The sequence below is a fragment of the Neltuma alba genome, unplaced genomic scaffold, assembly GCF_004799145.2.
Source record: "Neltuma alba isolate B1F8T4 unplaced genomic scaffold, ASM479914v2 tig00011576_pilon, whole genome shotgun sequence".
Classification (NCBI taxonomy): domain Eukaryota; kingdom Viridiplantae; phylum Streptophyta; class Magnoliopsida; order Fabales; family Fabaceae; genus Neltuma; species Neltuma alba.
In genome coordinates, this window is record NW_021636230.1 from 448,194 (window position 1) to 469,897 (window position 21,704).

Sequence of the window (21,704 nt, forward strand, 5' to 3'; positions counted from 1 at the left end):
TAATAGATGGTTCTTGCAAGAAATCTGATCAAGAACCAGATCTTCAGAGTCATTGGGAACGCTGTAATGCTGTGGTGATGTCATGGATACTCAATTCTGTTTCAAAAGATCTGGCAAATAGCTTGGTATATCTACAAGAGGCGCGGGAAGCTTGGGAAGATCTCAAGGAACGCTTTGACAAGGTATCTGGCTCCAGAATTTTCTCCATTCACCGAGAGATACACTCTTTACGTCAAGGAGAACTCTCGGTTTCTGCCTACTATACGCGTCTTAAGGAACTCTGGGAGGAACAGGCTAGTCTCGACACCGTTCCTACATGTAAGTGTGCTACATCCAAAGAGTATAATGAAGGGATGCAACGACAGAGACTATTGCAATTTCTGATGGGTCTAAGCGACGTATACGATAGCGCAAGGAGTCAAATACTCCTGATGCATCCTCTGCCAACAGTGAATCAGTCTTATGCGATGGTTTTGGAAGTGGAGGCGCAAAAAGGCATTGCGAATATGGAAAGAACCAACCCCACAGAGGGAATGGCAATGGCTGTTAGGGGCAGAGGAAGAGGAAGAGGGAGGGGAAGAGGAACCCCTCCCCCAAAGTGTGATCATTGTCATAAACGAGGTCACGTAAAGGAAAACTGCTGGGAAATAATTGGGTTCCCAGCTGATTACAAAGGAAATAAATCCAAACAAAGTCAAGAAACCAAAGGCAGGCAGAATGTTGGAAGCCGGGAAGGAGAGGTGCTTGCTAATATATCAAGTGTCTCACCGAGTTTTACACTAGAGCAATATGAGCACCTGCTGCAATTGTTGAAGAAGGACTCAGATGTTAATGCTCACGCATTGAGTGGTACAGGTTTGCCAATTCTAAACTCCTCTGGATTAAATCATAGTATGTGGGTTTTAGACTCAGGAGCAACTACACACATGGTTAGTAGTTTAGGATTACTGGATAACTACAGACCTTATGATGGACCGATTAAAACAATAAAAATTCCCAATGGAGACAGGTTTAGTGTAACTCATATAGGAGATGTTAAATTTCCTAATGGAATTGAATTAAAAGGACTTCTCTATGCTGCAGAACTTCAATTTAACTTAATTTCTGTTTCTAGGATCACTAAAGAACTATGTTGTGTTGTTTCCTTCTATCCTGATAGATGTGTATTGCAGGATCTACAGGATGGCAAACTGAAGGGGATTGGTAGAGTAGTTCATGGATTATACCTGTTGGATTTAGAAAAGAATCACACTAGTATATGAATTGACAGTAATACTTGTTGTTCTGTGAATCATAATGATTTGTGGCTTTTACATAAGAGACTTGGACATACTCCTGTGAATGTAATAAGGCATTTGGATATTGTATCGGATAAAGCAGTTACTATGAATAAAAGTTGTGATATTTGCTTTCAGTCTAAGCAAACTAAACTTCCTTTTCCTTCCAGTTGCATTAAAAGTAAGAGTTGCTTTGATTTACTTCACATGGATGTTTGGGGACCTTATAAAGTGCCTACACATTCAGGTTTTCAATTTTTTCTAACAATTGTGGATGATTTTTCTAGAGCAACTTGGACTTATCTCATGAAACATAAATCTGAGACTACTTATCATATTAAGAGTTTTTTTGCTTATGTTTTGAATCAATTCGGTATATCTGTCAAAATGGTAAGGAGTGATAATGGAACAGAATTTGTTAATCATGAATTAGGCATTTTTTTCGAGAAAAGGGAGTAATTCATCAAACTACTTGTCCATATACTCCAGAACAAAATGGGATTGTGGAAAGGAAACATAGAATGTTAATACAGATTGCCAGAGGTTTAATAATTCAATCTGGTATTCCTGTTAGGTTTTGGGGTGAGTGTGTCAAAATGGCAACTTACCTAGCTAATAGAATTCCTAGTAGAATTTTGGGTTTTAAAACATCCTATCAAATTGTTCATGGCCAACCTCCTAGTTATGATCATTTGAGAGTCTTTGGTTGTTTAGGATATGCTACAGACTTAATAAATTCAAACAAATTTCAACCTAGATCTATACCATGTGTTTTCTTGGGATATCCTAACAATCAAAAGGGTTATATATTGTTGAGTCTAAAGGATCACAAGATTTTCGTTAGCCGACATGTGAGATTTTTAGAAGATGTCTTCCCTTTTAAGGTCAACAATAGTATCAATCAAGGGGGAGTGTCTACTGAAATTAAAAGGATGTTTTATTTTGATGATTATCATGATAATTCAATTCAGTCCCCACAGCTCATTGCACTGCCTCATCAGGAAGGGAATCAGGTCCAAATGATCCTATAGCTGAAATTAACAATCAGATCTCTAATATTCCTCTTAGTCAACGTCCTGTCCGTGACAAAAGACCGCCTATCTGGTCTAGAGACTATATTTGTAGTTTAGCTCAAATGAATTCTGATAGAAAATTACGCAAGTCTACTTGTAAGTATCCCATAGAAAATTACATGTCATATGACAACATTTCTTCTTCTTATATGTGTTATCTTTGTTCTATTGATGCTGTTACTGAACCTACATATTATACTGATGCTGTCACCGATCAGAATTGGGTAATTGCCATGAAAAATGAAATAGATGCTTTAGAACAAAATGGTACATGGGAGATAGTTCCTTTACCTAAAGGAAAGCAACCAATAGGTTGCAAGTGGGTTTATAAGGTGAAATATAAACCAGATGGAACCATTGATAAATATAAGGCTAGACTAGTGGCAAAGGGTTACAATCAGACTGAGGGAGTAGATTATAATGAAACTTTTTCTCCTGTAGTTAAAATGGTCACTGTTAGGACTGTCTTGAAATTGGCTGCTGTAAATGATTGGCCTGTGTACTAAATGGATGTAAATAATGCTTTTTTGCAGGGTGATCTTGATGAGGAAGTTTACATGACCATACCCCAGGGTTTTAAGAAATATGGGGATAATATGGTATGTAGGCTGAAGAAATCCCTCTATGGGCTTAAACAAGCCTCAAGACAGTGGAATCAAAAGTTATCACTGTCCTTGATCAATGGGGGATTTCTGCAAAGTAAGCATGACTATTCATTATATATTAAACATTATGATGATGCCTTGGTAATTGTTTTGGTTTATGTAGACGATCTGTTAATTACTGGTAGTTCAGCACAAAGAATTAACCAGGTCAAAGATTTTCTGCATGGGCAATTTAAAATTAAAGACTTAGGCATTATGAAATACTTCTTAGGAATTGAGGTAGCAAGGTCTAAGAAGGGTATTATGTTGACACAAAGAAAGTATACTTTAGATCTCTTGGCTGAAACAGGAATGAGTGGCTGTAAGCCCCTCACTTTACCAATGCCGCAACACTTGAAGTTGGTTGCCTATGAAGAAGGGAAACACAACAAGGAAGATCTGTTCAAGGATCCAGGGAAGTATAGAAGACTAATAGGAAAGCTGATTTATTTAACTCTAACAAGGCCTGATATCTCCTTTCCTGTGTAGGTCCTAAGTCAGTTCATGCAGCTGCCAATGAAGTGTCATTGGTCAGCTGCCATGGGAGTTTTACGGTACTTGAAGCAGTCAGCTGGCTTTGGGATTCGATTGAGCTCACAAGGGGACCTGAGGCTTAGTTGCTTCTGTGATTCAGATTGGGGGTCATGTGAGACCACGCGCAGGTCCGTGACTGGTTATCTTCTCAAACTAGGAGATACGCTGATTGTCTGGAAAACAAAGAAGCAAGCTACTGTTTCAAGGTCCTCAGCTGAAGCAGAATATAGAGCATTAGGTTCAGCCGTTTCTGAAGTTGTCTGGGTGAAAGGTCTCTTGGGTGATTTAGGAATTTCTGTACAGCAACCGGTAGAAGTGTATTGTGATAGTAGGTCTGCAATTCACATTGCTTCAAACCCAGTTTTTCATGAAAGAACAAAGCATATTGAGATAGATTGTCACTTTGTGCGTGAGAAGGTGACCAAAGGACTTGTCAAGTTACAACATGTTCGGTTAGCAGAGCAGGAGGCAGATCTATTAACCAAAGCTATTGGAAAAGAGACTCAGTTAAAATTACTTAGCAAGTTAGGAGCTTTCAATGTGTTTCAGCCCCAAACTTGAGGGGAAGTATTGAATAGATTAGTTCTCTTGTATTGGGCCATAGGTTATCACGGCCCATTAGATATGAGGCCTTAGACTTGAGGCCTATAAATGTATCTGTTTACCAGACCTGAATGTATATATCCAGTTTTACAAAATCAATGATATGTAATATCCATTTACATGCTGCGTGGATTACTCTGATTCTTATCAATATCTTTTAAAAAAGTACAGCTATTGAGTTGAAATAATATGGAAATCTGAACTATTAAGTATAAATAAAACCATTTTTTTTAATAATTCTTCTTAATGTCCCATTAACTGGGACTTGAGATGTAAAAGTAAAAGTCGAAGTCTGAAAACGGTGTTTCGAATGTAGGGTATCACTTCTTTAGGGAAGCCACTTGCATAAAAAATGAGGAGGAGCAAAATTTTCGTTTGAATAATTTTTTCTATGTTTTTCCTACAACTGCATAATGAAAACACAACTCATCGTCACCAAAACTAAAATATGTAATATGCCTTTGATATTTACGGTTGATTGAGATAACGTGAAAATGTCTATTCATCAACTTCTCATCCAGATAAACAATTTTTCACTTCCCAAGTATGGGAAGAAAAAGAACCAAATTTTTACAAAGCAATAGGATCTAAGCTGATTCAACTACACAATTGAGATTTCTAATCTATGTTGATCTTGTCTTTGTTAGCTAGCATCTATCCAAGGAAGAAGTGACACTGAGAAATACATCTTCTCGGCATGAAATAGTGAGGGCCCCCATTGGATGATCATATCCAAACTCTTCCTGAGCCTGGTTTAACAACTCTTGAAATGAAGGTTGATTCAACGTAGATATGGGGATCACAAATCTCTTCATTTCCTCTCCGACATAGACCGCAAGGTATCCCTTTGGTACCTCACTTGATTTTGAAGAAGACAATTCCGTAGCAGTTGAAGCCCTTCTGATTCCAGGAAGACGAAAACCCATTTTCTTTTTGTTTGTGGAAAGAAGATAGTCGTTGAACTGAGATGCTTGAGGATATTGCTAGAGTTGAGTTGCTTCTGAAATGCTTGCAAGTATGAGTATATATAGATGAATGCATTTGTTTTGCTTAAATAATTGGAGGGTGTGAGGTTATGTGATAGGGCCTAATGAAAGACAAGGGCTCTTAAAGAGTTCATATGGTTGTGTCTTAAAAGTCATTTTCAAAAAGTAAGGACTAGCCCAGAGATATGGATGAGAAAAATCACATGATTCTGTTTTTTTGCTTCAAGAAGGATCACTTGAACAGTTCAAAGGTTTTGTTAATATCCATTTGAAGAATTTTATAGGTGTCATTTCAGGTTCTAGACATGCTTGAGACACCTCTGATGGTTACTTTTCATCAATCCAACTGGGAGTTAACACCTCTCTGAAGCATGTCAAGAAATGAAACTAACAACTTGAAGCCTGCAGATAGACATCAAGCATTTAATACCTCCAGTGGTCCTTCTTGACATTTGGGAAAGACATAAAGCAATATCATGTGATCCCTCTCATCCATGTCTTTGAACACTACATTATTTTGCTTAACTAACGCTTTATCATTCATATCTTAGCCAAGTGGGTTTCTTAGTCCATTCTTGAAAAAGACCTCTAAGACAACACCATGTGGTCTCTATATGCTCTTGTCTTCCAATAATTATAAGCCCTACCACAGAACATTTCCTCCACCATTCATCTATATATAGTGATATCCTTGTATGCTCTCAGAAGCAAGGGACGCAAATCTCGTACAATAGCCCCAAGCATCAATTTTCAAACACTTCTTATTCTTTTCTTAACATAAGAAAACCAATGGGTTTTCGTCTTCCTGGGATCAAGAGGTCTTCCTTAGCCGCAAAAGTGACTTCTCCAAAATCCAGTGAAGTGCCAAAGGGTCATCTAGCAGTGTATGTGGGAGAGGAAATGAAGAGATTTGTGATCCCAATATCATACTTGAATCAACTTGCAGTTCAAGAGTTGTTAAGTGAAGCTGAAGAAGAATTTGGGTACGATCATCCGATGGGTGCCCTTACTATTCCTTGCAGAGAGGAGGTCTTCCTAAATATCACTTCTTCCTTGAATGGATACTAGCTAGGAAAGACAATACTTAGATTAGTCAACACAATTTTGTAGAGTTACATTCTTTTCCTCTGTAAAGATTTTCTTTTTCTTTTTTCTCAACTTGGAAATTGAAAACGTTGTACACCAAAATGAGAAATCTATGAAGAGAAAATTTTCACGTTTATCTCAATCCGTCACGAGTATCCAAGGAATATATCGATCTTTCTTTTGCGCAAATCATGGCATTACATATTGACCATTTTGTTTATGTGAGCACTAAGGATCTGTATGCTCATCTAGTAGAAAAAAATTGAGGGGAAAAAAAACTAAATCCTTTCTAGAAAATTCAAGTCAAGATGTTTCTTACATATAAGTATCTGTAAGAAATAAGTGCAAGTAAAATAATCCTTGTGAGAATTTAGTAATTTTTAATTTCAACTTGGAGAAATTATTTTAATAAGAGAAAATCAGGGAACATCATGTATGTTTGCCTTCAATGATATTACCCCAGTTATTACCAAAAATACGTGAATTCAATTCTATGGCTTTGTAGGACTAGCAACTGAGCATTCTTTATCCACTTTTTTTTAGAGAACAAACTTGAACTCCCTGTGCAACACATGAAGACATTAAAAACTAATAATGGTAATGACTAGTATTAAGAGTTAGGAACATATAATCTGCTTACGTACAAAGGGATCGAACAACACCCTTAATTAACACCGCATTAAGATTATACCATGATTCATCCTATCATAGTGATGATACCAAAAACAAAATGGGCCATAAAATTCTAATTCTAGCTGCGAGGGTTAAATAATCTATAAACTTATATATTTTTAATTTTATATTTATCACATTTTTATGAAAAAGTATGATCTCATTATATTACTCAGAATCTGATTACTAATTCTGTGGTCTCAAGGCACCAATATCGAGAAAAATACAAACGCGGAACTAGAAAAGAGTGGCCAAGCCTAAAAGCTGTGTTTCGATTAAAATTAATTGATTTTGCCCGGAAATATAAAATTATTTTGTGTATTAAATACTCCTTCAGCCTTAAATATAAGACCCTCATACACACTAGTATAAGGGTTTTATATTTAGGACCGAAGAAGTAAAACTTTTTCTTGCAACAAAAAAAAAACTATTTCCTTAAAGTTCTCGTGCCAGGAAGTAAAACTGAGTGTCAAAGCCTGAAAATTGTGTTTCGATTGTTAGAGAACATCAAAATATGGCGAAGTTGACAACCCTAGAGAAAAATAATCTTGAGTTGAATTACTAGGCTAAAGAATATAATTTTGTACAATTTTTCTACAAAAGATATTAATTAAAAACACAAATCGTAATAACCAAAACAAAACGGTCAATGCCTTTGATATTGATAATGGACTGAGAACACGCGAAAATTTCTATTCATCAGATCTCATTGAGATAAACAAATTTAGGCCGGGAAGATAAAGAATAACAAAAATCTTTATAAAGGAAAGGATCTAAACCTATCCAATTACAAAATTGTGCTTTCTAATCTATGTTAATCTTGTCTTTGTAATCTAGCGCCTATCCAAAGAAGAAATGACATTAAGAAAGACATCTTCTGCACAAGGAATGGTTAGGCTCCCATTGGATGATCATATCCATACTCTTCCTCGGCCTGGCTTAACAATTCTTGAAATAAAAGTTGATTCAAGTAAGATATAGGGATCACAAATCTCTCCATTTCTTCTCCAACATGAATAGAAATACATCCCTTTGGTACTTCGCCTGATTTCGAAGAAGCCATTTTTGTAGAACTTGAAGCCCTTCTAATTCCAGGTAAGCGAAAGCCCATTTTTATGTTTAAGAGAATGATTAGAAACTGCTCAAATTCAGATGCTTGACGATATTGTTGCAGAGACGTCTGGCTTCTACAATGCTTGCTTACTTGAGTGTATATATGGATGAATGAATTTGTTTCCTTTGAATAATTGGTGGCTGAGAGGTTTTGTGATAGTGCCTACTAGAAAGACAAGGGCTCTTCGAGATCACATGGTTGTGTCCTGGAGGTTATTTTCAAAAAGCAAGGACGTGCCAAATGAAGAGAGGACTTGGATGGTCACCATTTGATTGGGATGTGGTATTGATAAAGCTTAGGAACATGGACGAGAAAAATAACATGATTCTGTTGGCCTGTTCAAGAAGGATCACTTGAAGAGGTCAAAGTTCAATTAATATATTTTTGAAGAATTGTATAGATGAGTTCTAGACATGCTTGAGACACCTCTTATGGTTACTTTTCATCAATCCAACTAAGAGTTAACACGTCTCTCAAGCATGTCAAGAAATGAAACCAACAATTTAGATAGACATCAAGCTTTGAATACCTCCGGTCACCCTTCTTGACATTTGGCAAAGACATAAAACAATATCATGTGATCCATCTCATCCATGTCTTTGGACTTCATTGCTTAACTAATGGTTCATCATTCATATCTTAGCCAAATGGGTTTCTCAGTCCATTCCTGAAAAAGGACCCCTAGGACAACACCATGTGATCTCTACATGCTCATGTCTACCAATAGTTAAGCCCTACCATATAATCTTTACTCAACCATTCATCTATATATACTGATATACTTGTATGCTTTCAGAAGCAAGCAACTCAAATATCTCATAATACTTTCAAGCATCAATTTTCAAACACTTCTTATTCTCTTCTGAATATAAGAAGACAATGGGTTTTCGTCTACCTGGGATCAAGAGGTCTTCCTTTGCTACAAAATTGACTTCTTCAAAATCTGGTGAAGTGCCAAAGGGTCATCTGGCAGTGTATGTTGGAGAGGAAATGAAGAGATTTGTGATCCCAATATCATACTTGAATCACCATGCGTTTCAAGAGTTGTTAAGTGAAGCTGAAGAAGAATTTGGATACGATCATCCAATGGGTGCCCTTACTATTCGTTGCACAGAAGATGTCTTTCTAAATGTCACTTCTTCCTTCAGTTGGTGCTAGCTTGTAAAGATAAGCCTTAGATTAGTCAATACAATTTTGTAGAGTTAGATCCTTTTTCCTATGCAACGATTTTGTTTCTCTTTTCTTTTTTTACCGCAACTTGGAAACTGAAAAAAGTTGTATACCGAAATGAGAAATTTATGAAGAGGAAAATTTCACCTTTATCTCTTTCTGTTTCGAATATCAAAGGTATAGAACTCCTTTTGTTTTTTCAACAATTCAAATCAAGACTTTTGTTCTATATAAGAAAAGAGTCTGTAAATAAGTACAAATTAATCCTGTGAAATTATGTTTAACTTTTTATTTTAACTTAGTGAAATCATTTTTATAAGGGAAATTCAGGAAACATCATTTATTTTGTCTTCAATGATATTTCTAAAATATGTGAATTCAATTCATAGCCTTGTGTTCGCTGATTAGCTTAACTGAAAGCGGATGGGTCACAAGTAATATAAAAAGTATAATTCCCTCATAGATTAAGACTAGATGAGTTAAAAAATCATAATTGTATTCTTGATTAAGTTAAGTGAAACAAAAGTAGGGGGTTTGTGAAATAAAAATAGGAAAACAATTATTTAAATCAATCTGAGATCAACTTGACTCTGAGACAAATAAGGGACTAGGGTTATTTTTCACTAAAAGACTTCATAAAACTGGATTAATCACTTCTCCAGTAATAGTTAACAATAAGCTCAGGTAACTAGGGTTTGCAGAATTGATTAAGCTTTTTCAAGTCAAAACCAAATTTTTGCAATCACAATAAAACATAGCAATCTCTTGTATTTGTTTGAAAAGGTTGCACTTTGAAAACCAAAACCCCTTTTAAGCTATGCTATGTTAACAAATACATCTCTATTTTATCAACAAACTGTTTATTTACTAAGTTAAATTTCCAGACTAGCACATTTTTATCAAAGTTCACAGATTAATTTATCATTCTCAAGTTTAAACTAATCAAATGATCGATCCAAATGATGGCCAGACACAAGGAAGCATTAAGCTCAAGGTAAAAACAACTGAACATTATTATTAATAACACTAAGGAGATAGTTAAACCAAGTCTTAATCCATGCAATAGATCAAAATAACCCTAGAAAAATTGATTTAGCTATACATATTTAGTAAAAAGCTACAACTATAAGGATAGCTAGTAGTTATTACAGAGACAAGAAGGGAAGAAGAAGAAAACCCAGAAAAATCGAGGAAAAAGCTTCAAACCTCTTCTAGTTTCGAGCCCGAAGATTCTAAGCCTCCAAACTCCAAACCCTAGCAGAGCAAGCCTCCAAAATTGCCCCAAAGTCGAAGTGTCCCCCGAAAACATGAGTTCCCCAACATATTAACCCTAATTTTTAAGTTACAGCATAAAACAAACAGCTGAGAGGGGTTAGGCACCATGGCAGATGTAGTCATTTGCTGCGACGGATTACACAAAATGGATTTCCTGGGAGCATCCCTAGCACCGCGGCGCATGTGATCATGGGTTGTGGCGGATTACATCGAACAGGGACTTCTTTGGGACAGCTTGGGCGCCATGGCAGATATGATCAAGAGCCAAGGCGCCTCACACAGAATTGCATTCCTTCCTCTCTGTTAAAGCCGCCATGGTGTTTGTCTCCATGTGCTGTGGCGATTTGTCCCTCTTTAGCTTCTCTTCTTCCGGTCTCTCTTCCTTGCTCACATCGGGCTTTTTCCTGGAAAATTGACTTCCAAAACATATACAAGGGTGCTGAAACAAGCTGAATAAGTAAGAATTTTGGGAGATTATCACATTGTAAGACTAGCAACTGAATTAATCTTTGTCCACTTTTTCTTTTTAATCTTGCTCCTCGTGTGCAATATAACATTAAACGGCCAGTAATGGTTAACTATTAAGAGCTAGGAACATATAATCTGCTTACGTACAAAGCATCAAGCCATCTCATAGGAGATAGATTAACATCGATGGATCCTATATTTGCCACGGTGTTTCAAGACAAGACCGCGTGAAGATTATATTATAATTCATCCTATCGTAGTGGTGATAAAAAAAACAAAATGGGCCATAAAATTATCGTGAAATCTAGCCAGCTGCAAGGGTTAAACCATCTATTTAATTTATATTTGTTAGATTTTTATGAAAAAAATATGATCTCATATTACTCAGAATTTGATTGCTAATTCAGTGGTTACAACGCACCAAAATCTATAAAGGAAACAAAGTGGAACAAGAAATTTCAATCACTTCCCAGTCGCATGGCCATCGAATTGAGTTGACATATTTTTACCAGTAGAGATAATATATATTTAAAGACAATAAAATAAATTAGCTTACATCTCGATTATAAACTATAATTATTTAGTCGAATTTAAAAACTAATTGATTTTCCCGGGAAATATAAAATTATGTTGAGCATTAATTTCAGCTTCTTCTTCTTTTTTAAAGTTCTTCTTATGCCCGTTTGGAATCTAAGACTGTGACTTAGGAAGTAAAAATGAGTGTTGAAGATCAAAATATGGCAAGGTTGACAAACAGGGCAAAATCTGGAGTTGAATTACTAGATCAAGGAATATAATTTTTTCACAATGCTTCTGCAAAAGATATTAAAAACACACTCATAATAGACAAAACAAAACTTGAATGCCTTTAATATTGATAATTGCAACACCTAACTTTCTGATATTCTTATAGGGTCATTTTAAGAACTATGAATCACTAAATAATGCTGGGTTTCTGTCTTGGGAAAAAAAATGGGGTAATTTTGTTTTTCAAATCATATGCTAACTGAAAACTAACGAGTGATTTACATTTGAACCTTGCCTGTATTACTAATAACGCAAGCACATAGATTCAATCATAATGCTACATATACATATATATATATATATATTTATATATAGGTAGATACACTGGCCACCTCGATCAGTAACACTTACCTGTGCATTGGCAGTGCATACCTCCTTATGGAGGATACAAAATTGTATGTACACAAGCATTACTTGCCCAAAAACATTTAATAAGTTAGTTAATTAACTACCAAAATAATTTACTTCATAAGTACAAAAGTAGCAGGCATTCCTGCTCTTCATACATACCCACCTTCAACTCTTACAACATCCTTACCCTTAGAGCCGCTTGCCCTTATTGTACATCATGGAAAGGAAGGTGAGATTTTAGAAAATCACTGCAGTAGTAATTTTCATCAAACATATATGCAGATCACACAAAGCATGCAAAACAAGCTGAGCATAACATAACCTTGCAAGCTATGCATATAAAGCATTTACATGCAATAACACATAGTTAGATTGAATAAATGAATGCATAATCAACAACACATAAGGCCAAACATACAATGGCACGTAAGGCCCCGCAATAATGGCTCATAAGATTGCACTTGTAATAGCACGTAAGGCTGCATAAATAACGGCACATAAGGCCCCATATCTTTCAGCTGCACATGATCATGGCTAATAACTCATGCAAGGAATTAAGGATTACATGTTCTCATATTTTGGAATAGCACATGGCACAAACAGACGTGTAGCAATAATATACAAGTGTAAAGTAAGAAAGAACTACTACTAAGCCTTTCGCTTCGAAATTAAACCTTTCTTTTTTCCTTTCGTTTTGCTTTCTTGGTGAGCTTGAGTACATATCAAAACCTATCATATTCATAAGGGTAGATAAAAGCTCGATCCAACTCTAATTCGTATATTAAATAACTCTCTTTAAATCCTAAATTTTCTTTAATCTCTACTCTTACTTAATAGTTGGTCATCTTGGACAATTTTTCTTTCAAAAACTATTCTCTTTCAAGGGTTTTTCTTTTTTTTTTCTCAATACATATAGTTACTTTACTTAGTAATTGGTCATCTTGGTCAAAAATATTATTTTAGTTATTATATTTAAGGATGATGTTGGATCCATAAACCATGCCAGCTCCACTTCATCAAGTGGTTGGTTGTTGAGAGCAAAACATTATGTTTAAAGACATTTAAAATGTCTTCATGGCTTAAATAAAGATGACCAAATAAAACGAGGGAAGATAGTTTATAAAACTTAATCCTCTCATTCCAATCACTTCCAAAATAATTCTATGAGCTCTCTTAGCTTTCATCCCCAATTTACTTAATATCTAGCACCTTTAAATCCTCAAGCATGTGCCAAGCCATCTAAAGGAAGAATCTAATCTCTATGGAACAACAGAAAATATATTTATTTACTCATAATCATGCATCCTACAAAAAAAACATTATATTGCCAATACATTCTTAATTACTCATGAATGTTTTAGGTAGCCTTATACCTTGAAATAATTTGTAAACACTGTAACTATTAATTTACTCATTTAAAATTTCCATCCTCCATTTGGAAACCTCAAGCAAACCTCAAATAATAAATTTCAAATCAGCTTAAATTCCTTGGCCCCCAAACAGCCGCCAAATTATATCTTAAGTTCAATCATTTAAGCTCTAAACCTCCCATTATATTCATGCTACTACTCTATTTCCTTATATTTCCATCTCTTAAGTTCATGGAAATCACTATTCATTGTATTAAATCATTTCTAACTTCCTTCTTAATGTCCTTTTCAATACTTCCAGAATACTTTTGGGCTATCACCTCGAAATTTCAATCAATCTTATTATCAATTCAAAACCCCAAACTTCAACATTTGTATCAAATCCTAACTTCCTTTATTTCCCATATCCTTTGGCCAAACACTTTGAACATCCATTGACTTTTTATTCCAATTAAGCAATTACTCTTTAATAACTTCTAAAAATCCCCAATAATTTAAAATCAATAACCTTCTAAGAAAACTCAACCAATAAACTTCATATATAACCATCCTTAATATTTTTTAATCCCTTACACTCTTTCAATTAAATCTAGAATTTGCAAATTCTATTACACTTCTCAACATAACTTGATCATCATCGTATGTGTCTAATTATATATATTTCTTTAATTTCCCATTAAACCAGAATCAAGCTATGAACACCCAAAATAGCACTCCAAATTCACGCATCTACAAGCCCTAAAATTAAATAATTCCATCAAGTTTACCCTTTCTACTCCCATGACCCGAGAACATTTAGCTATATATATACTTTGAACTTTAACCTCTTCAAGATTTTAACTATGGTTTATGAATCATCAACTCATAATCTAACCGTTTAAATTCTTTTTATCATCTCCAAATGCTAACAGATGCTATGCTTCCATCTTCACCACATATATAAATTTGCTAACATCTTCCCTTTTATGTAAAACCAAGAATCATCATCACACGCATAACACAACTATACATACATATGAACATCGGTTTCTCTTCTTCCTAAGACCTAAGAAACCGACATCCATAGCTCCAAAAAAAAAAAAATCAGCCCCTGCTTCGAATTCAGAAAACAGAGCAGTAACGGAACATGCAAAGCAATAAACCACATGCAATCTTCAAGCTGACATGCAAACCGAAGCTCACCTACCATCATCATCAGTAAGCTCTTCTCTTTCACCCCTATAAAGTTGTAAGTTCATTCACGGTTTCTTCTCACTTAACCCGAAAACAAATCATCGTCAGCTTCATATTCAGCCTCCCGATGCAGAAAATGAAGATAGGAGAGTGATAAGGAGTCTTACCCAAGTTGAGAACTCTACCTGCATGCAAATTCCAAGGTCTCCTTCGACCACCTCCGACAGCTTCCGCTTCTTTCGGTCTCTCCCTCTCGTAACTCTGATTCCAGATCGCAAATGAGGAAGCAAGAGGAGCTGTTGAGTTTTTAATAAAGGACGGACATGTGTGGCATGTGGAGGAGTAGGATTAAATGACTATTTTGCCCTCAATTTCTTCATTTCTTGCATTCCACTCTCTCTCCTATTTTTCTGAGACATAAGATAAACCCAAAAATTAATCCACAATATTTTATATGGATTTTTCTTATCCAATAGCTTCCTTGATCCCAAAATAATTTTCGCTAAAAATTTCCCTTCAAAAGTCAACTCCTAAGTATTTTTCCATAATTTTTTGAGAAAATAAACCATTTTTCTCTTAGAAATATCTATTAAAATTATTTAAGCCATTTTGGGGAAATAACTTTTCTAAAATATTTTTGAATCCTGAAAATCAATATTTCATAATTTTTTCCAATTATATTTGGCCATTAAATAATTTTAATGAATTTTTTTCTGTTCATTTTAAATCAGAAAATTTGAGGTGTTACAATAATGATTTAGAGCTTGTATTGATATTCCTCTCATTGAGATAAACAATTTTTCACCTCCCAAGTTGGGGCGGGAAGGGAAAAAAAATAACTAAAATATTTACAAAGCAAAAGGATCTAAACTGATCCATTTACAAATTGTGCTTTCTAATGTGTGTTGGTCTTGTCTTTGTCAGCTAGCTAGGACCAATTCAAAGAAAAAGCCACATTAAGGAAGACATCTTCTGTACATGGAATGGTTAGGCACCCAGTGGATGATCATATTGAAATAATCTCCTTAATTTGTCGTTTTGGGATTACTCTGAAAATTAACTGAATTAATACAATATAGTGTACAATCTAGGTCATATTCACTTTGAAGAGCCAGAAATGAAATTAAATTCTAGTAAATAAATGCAAGCGACCTGAATTATAAAAATGATTTTTGATTTTGAAGAATTGCTAACTAAATACTATGAATTAAAGTGAAATTAAAATATTTTTGTATTTTTATATATAAATGATTAAAATAAATGATGATGAAAGAAATGAAAATAAACAAGTGAGTAAACAATGATTATAATCAATCCTCCAATTCAACAATGTAGGCAATCCTCACTCCAAAAGATACAGGAGTTAAAACAATGAATTAAGAATTATAATTAAGCTTTTAATCCAACAACTGAATCACCTCAAATTGCCACAAAATATTTTCAACTTACTAACTGTAACCAGGATAGTAAAATGGAATTAAGGATGCTGAAAACCAATATTTAATTAAAACTCTTAAATAAAATACAACAAAATTAAAGCCAACAAGAGACATTACGATCCAGAATTCCAAGCCACCTCAAAAAATCACAATATATTAACTCTAAAATCAATGCAAATATCATAACCACAACATTATAATTGAAATTAAAGCTATATACAGTCCAATATCAAATGCTAAACAGTAATCCAGCAACAATAATCTCCGGATATAATCAGATTTAACAATAAAATTTTTTCAATAATCAGAATAACTATTCTAAGACCTATGAATTGTTAAATAATTATTGGATAGGAAATTAAAGTAGCTAAAACCCCCTTTTAATGGTCTCAGTTTCTGCCGTTACTATTGAATTAGAAAATTATTAAGCTCTAGCCACGAAAAGCACTGCCACAACAATCTTCCACATCGAAGATGATCGTGAAATTTGATGGGGGAATCAGACAGAGTTCGCCGTCAGCTTGTGTGTCCCTGGTTCGCTGGAGATGATGATGAATAACGCCGTCGCTCTGCTCTCCCCTCTCGTGCTCAACGCTGGTCTGCTGCTTCTCTGGTCTCGCTGATTTGGTTCGCGTCTCCCTTGCGCCGCTGATATACTCAAGCTAAATCCTCTCTGCCGACAGCTCGTGAGCGCTCCCTTGTTCCTTCACGTCCTGCTCCTTGTTCACCCCTGCTGCCAGCTCGTGTGTGTGTCCCTCAAAGATCAATAGTAGTATATTAGGTTTTATTATTTTATATATATATATATATATATATATTTATACTTTTTTTTTCTTTTTTCTTTTTTTTCTTTTTTTATTTTCGATTTTATTTTTAAATCTTCCAAAAACTTGCAACCAAAATTCAGGAATAAGGTAGTATTAATTGTCCTTAAAAATCAATTAGTCACAATTAAACCAAAATATGACAATTTTGCCCATATAAAACAATAATTCAAAATAAAACATATTAAATCAATTAACAATCAATTAAGGCCAAAAGGACTAATTAAGTTGACAAAACCTATATAAAAGATATCAAAATATATAAAAATAATTGAGTCTGTCACATTTCCATACTCCTCCTCCGCTTGGCTTAACAACTCTTGAAATGAAGGTTGATTCAAGAAAGATATAGGAATCACGAACCTCTTCATTTCATCTCCAACATAAACAGCAAGATATTTCTTTGATACTTCACCCAATTTTGAAGACGCCATTTTTGTAGAAATGGAAGCCCTTCTAATTCCAGGTATACGGAAACCCATTTTTTGTGTTTAGGAGAACAAGAGGAGAAGGCTTGAATCAGGATGGCTGAGGGTATTGTTCTAAACTTGTGTTGCTTCATGCTTTCATCTATGAGCATATATATAGTTGGATGGATTTAGTTATCGTCCTACAATAATTGGTGTGTGAGAGGGTATTTGATAGGGCCTTTGGAAGACAAGGGTTATTTGAGATCACATGGATATGTCTTAGAGGTCTTAGATATAGAGTGTGTATGTCACTTGAATTCTTGAAACAATATCATGTGATCCTTCTCACACCCAAGTCTCTGGCCCTTCTTCAATGATCCTTCTCATCCTAACTTGCTAGTCTTATTTGAAAAGGACACATAAGACAACTCCATGGTATCTATATGCCCTTGTCCTCCAACAATTAAGCCTCATCACATAATCTTTCCCCGACCATTCATCTATATATACTCATGCTTGTGTGCTTTCATAAGCAAGCAACACACATCTTTCTTCTCATTTTATTCTTAATCCAAACACTTTCATCTCATTCTATTTACAAACATAGAAAACAATGGGCTTTCGTTTTCTAGGAATCAAGAAGCCTTCCTTTGGTGCAAAAGTGACTTCTTCAAAATTTGGTGAGGTGCCAAAGGGATATCTTGCAATATATGTTGGAGAGGAAATGAGGAGGTTTGTGATCTCTATATCTTACCTGAATCAGCCTTCATTTCAAGAATTGTTGAGTGAAGCTGAGGAAGAATTTGGATATGATCATCAAATGGAAGCTCTTACTATTCCTTGGAATGAAGATGTCTTCCTAAAAGTCACTTCTTCCTTTAATGGGTGCTATCAAGGAAAACCAACATTAGCTTAGATTAGCCGATACAATTTTGTATAGAAAGCAATTCACATGGTTTTTGCCATGTTAAGACCCCCCCGGGTGCTTTTTCTTCCCTAATTGGGAATTGCAAAACTACTGTCAATGAGAAATTTGTCAATACAATTTTCACGCAATTTCAATCAATTATGATTATCAACGGCTTTGATCTTTTAAATTAGGCGACCATATGTGTTTTCTTGTGGCAGGATTGAGTAGAGTTATATTCCTTAGTCCCGTAATTTCAAATGTGGACCATGAAAATATTTGAGATCTAGCTGCAACGGTTAAATATCTACTTAAACTTATAAATTTTCACTTCGCCGTTTGTCATATTTTTATGGAAGAATATGATACACGCAACTTAATTCAGTAGCCACAACGCACCAAAATCCATAAAGAAGCAAAGTGGACCAAGAAAGTTCAATTTAGTTCACATAGTCTTGCCGTCGATCGAACGGAGTCCACATAATTTTACAAATTGAGATCATATCATTGAAGACAACAACATAAATGATGCTACACCTTCTTTGTAAATTATAATTATTCAGTTGAAAATAAAAATTAAGAAATTATAGATTTTTCCTAGGAAATAAAAATGAATTATTTTGGGCTTAAAGTACATCTATCACCCATAAGTATTTTTTTCGGGTATATCTAGCACTCTAAAATATTTTGCAGTGCATTAGTATCATGAAGTATTTTTTAAGTTTGTTCAATATCTTAAATTATATTTTGATGCATCTAGTACCTAAAAAGTACTTTTTTCAAGGCGTCTAATACATCCAAAATCTTTTTTGGTACATCCAGCACCCTAAATTGTTGAGTGTAAAATTTCATTAAAAAATATTTTAGGGTGGATTCACCTTAATCAGTTATTTGCCGTATCAAATAAAACTTTTTTGAAAAATTATTCTTGACGCTACATCGGGAATCTTAAGCACCGGGAGTCTGGGACTTAGTCAGCATTGTTTATTCGCTTACCCTTAGTTACTGGATTAGAAAACTGGAACTGTAGTACTGTCTTTCTACTATGTTTAGTATATTGATCTTTTTATTAAAAAAAAGTAATAAAAATGAAAGTGGGAGCCTCAAGTTAATGATGTTTATATTAAATATGCATGTATATCTACGATCACTTCTCTAGGAAAGCCACTCAGGGGGCTCACTTTAATACCCTCTTAGAGAGAAATCTGAAATTGAATATAATTACTAGGTGAGAATATAACTTTTTATCCCAATTTTCCAAGAAGATTAAAAAAAAAAAGTACAACTCGTAGATGCCTAACTATATATTCAATGCCTTCAATATTGACAGTTGATTGAGATAACGTGAAAAATGTCTATTCATCAACTTTTCTGAGATAAACAATTTTTTTCACTTTCCAATTAAGGGAAGAAAAAGAACAAAGATCTTTACAAAGCAAGGATCGATTACAAAATTGTGTGTGTACGTGGACTAATCTAATCTTGTCTTGGTTAGCTAGCACCCACTAAAGGAAGAAGTGGTTTTCATGAAGACATATTCTGTGCAAGGAATAGTAAGGGCACCCATTGGGTGATCAAACCCGAATTCTTCGTCAGCTTCACTTAACAGCTCTTGAAACGAAGGTTGATTCAAGTATGATATGGGGATCACAAACCTCTTCATTTCCTCTCCGACATATACTGCGAGATACCCCTTTGGCACTTCACCAGATTTTGAAGCAAGTTTTGTACCAAATGAAGCCCTCTTGATTTTAGGTAGACGGAAACCCATTGCTTGTTGTGTGTAAGAAGAATAAGAAGGAAGGGTTTGAGTATTGATGCCTGAGAGTATTGTGAAAGATTTGTGTTGCTTGCTTCTGAAAGCATACGAGTATATATAGATGAATAGATTTGTATTCCTACAATCATTGGTGGTTTAGAAGTTACATGATAGAGCCTAGCTGTTGAAAGACAAAGGCACCATCAGTTCACATGGATGTGTCTTAGAGGTCATTTTGTAAAAGCAACAAGTCAAGATGGGCCAAATAATGAAGGGAGGACTTGGATATGACCGCTAAAGATCTAAAATGAGTTGTAATCCAGACCTGAGACATGGATAAGGAAAACCACATGATTCTGTTTTATGTTCAAGAAGAGACTTAAACTGTTTAAAGCCTTATGTCAAGAACATAAAGGACTGATGAGGATAAGGGAAACGTGAGATATGCCTCAAGCATGTCAAGAAATGAAATTGACAACCATGAGAAATATAAGATCTTGTGTTTGAGAAAGACGTAAAACATTATCATGTGATCCTTCTCATCCATGTCTCTCTCGACTACGTCGCTTAACTGACCCTTCCTCAATCATATCTCAACCAAAAGGATTTCTGATGTCCTTTCTATTCATTTGGCTGTCATCCTGACATTTGTTTTTGTGAGAAAGACCTCTAAGGCAACTCCGTGTGATCTCTATATGCCCTTGTCTTTCGATAATTAAGTTCTATCATAGAACCTTTCTTCCACCGCTCATCTATATATACTCATACATGTACGCTTTAAGAAGCAAGCAACGCAAGTCTTTCACAATACTCGCAAGCAGCAAAATTACCTAAACACTTCCTTCTTATGCTCTTCTTAGTCACAAACAACAATGGGTTTTCGTTTACCAGGAATTAGGAGGATTTCCTCTGTTGCAAAAGTGAGTTCTGCAAAATCTTGTGAAGTGCCAAAGGGACATCTCGCAGTATACGTTGGAGAGGAAATGAAGAGCTTTGTGATCCCTATGTCATACTTGAATCAGCCTTCTTTTCAAGATTTGTTAAGTGAAGCTGAAGAAGAATTTGGGTTTGACCATCCAATGGGTGCCCTCACTACTCCTTGCACAGAAGATGTCTTCCTAAAAGTCACTGCTTGCTTCAATAAGTGCTGGCTTGCAACGACAGTTTTAACTTAGATTAGTCAATCCAATTTTGTATAGATTTTTCACCTTCTTTTTTTCCCCTGTACGTGTGAAGCGTAAAACTGTTTTGGGTCAGGGATAAAATTATCAACATACAATTTTCATGTGATCTCAATCATCTATGAATGTCGAAGATACTTATCTTTTAGTTGAAGCAACTAAAATTTGTTTTCCCACGGCAAGATTGAGAAGAAAATGTTATATGCTGTAATCCAGTAAATTCGAATCATGGTATTGTTTCAGTGCAAGCAAATTATTAATCCATGGAAACTATTTGGAAGAATTATAAAAATAATAATTTTAACAATAAAAATATAATTTTCTTGGTAAAATTATATTATCTTTAATTTCCATTACAAGTTTAATGGATGACCCAGAGGGTTCCGTTCCTCCAATCGGAAGCATCATAGAACGTTCATAGAGAAGATGCCAGAATGCCACTGAGGGGGGCTGATGAGGGAACATCATTTATGTTTTTGGCTTCGATCAATGATATTATCTCAATTTTTGAAAATATGTAAAAATTCAAAAGGCGGTAACACTTGAAAATCAAATAATATTAGCAACATACATTAACAAAA

The 21,704-nt window shown here is 34.9% G+C and overlaps 1 protein-coding gene across 1 annotated transcript; it reads left to right on the top strand.

The window, feature by feature from the left end:
* The first annotated feature begins 8,868 nt into the window (after positions 1-8,868).
* Positions 8,869-9,158, top strand: LOC114715145 (auxin-induced protein 15A-like). The gene has a single exon (XM_028899938.1). The coding sequence runs from the start codon at positions 8,869-8,871 to the stop codon at positions 9,145-9,147; it is 279 nt and encodes a 92-aa protein (XP_028755771.1). The 3' UTR covers positions 9,148-9,158.
* The last annotated feature ends 12,546 nt before the right edge of the window (positions 9,159-21,704 follow it).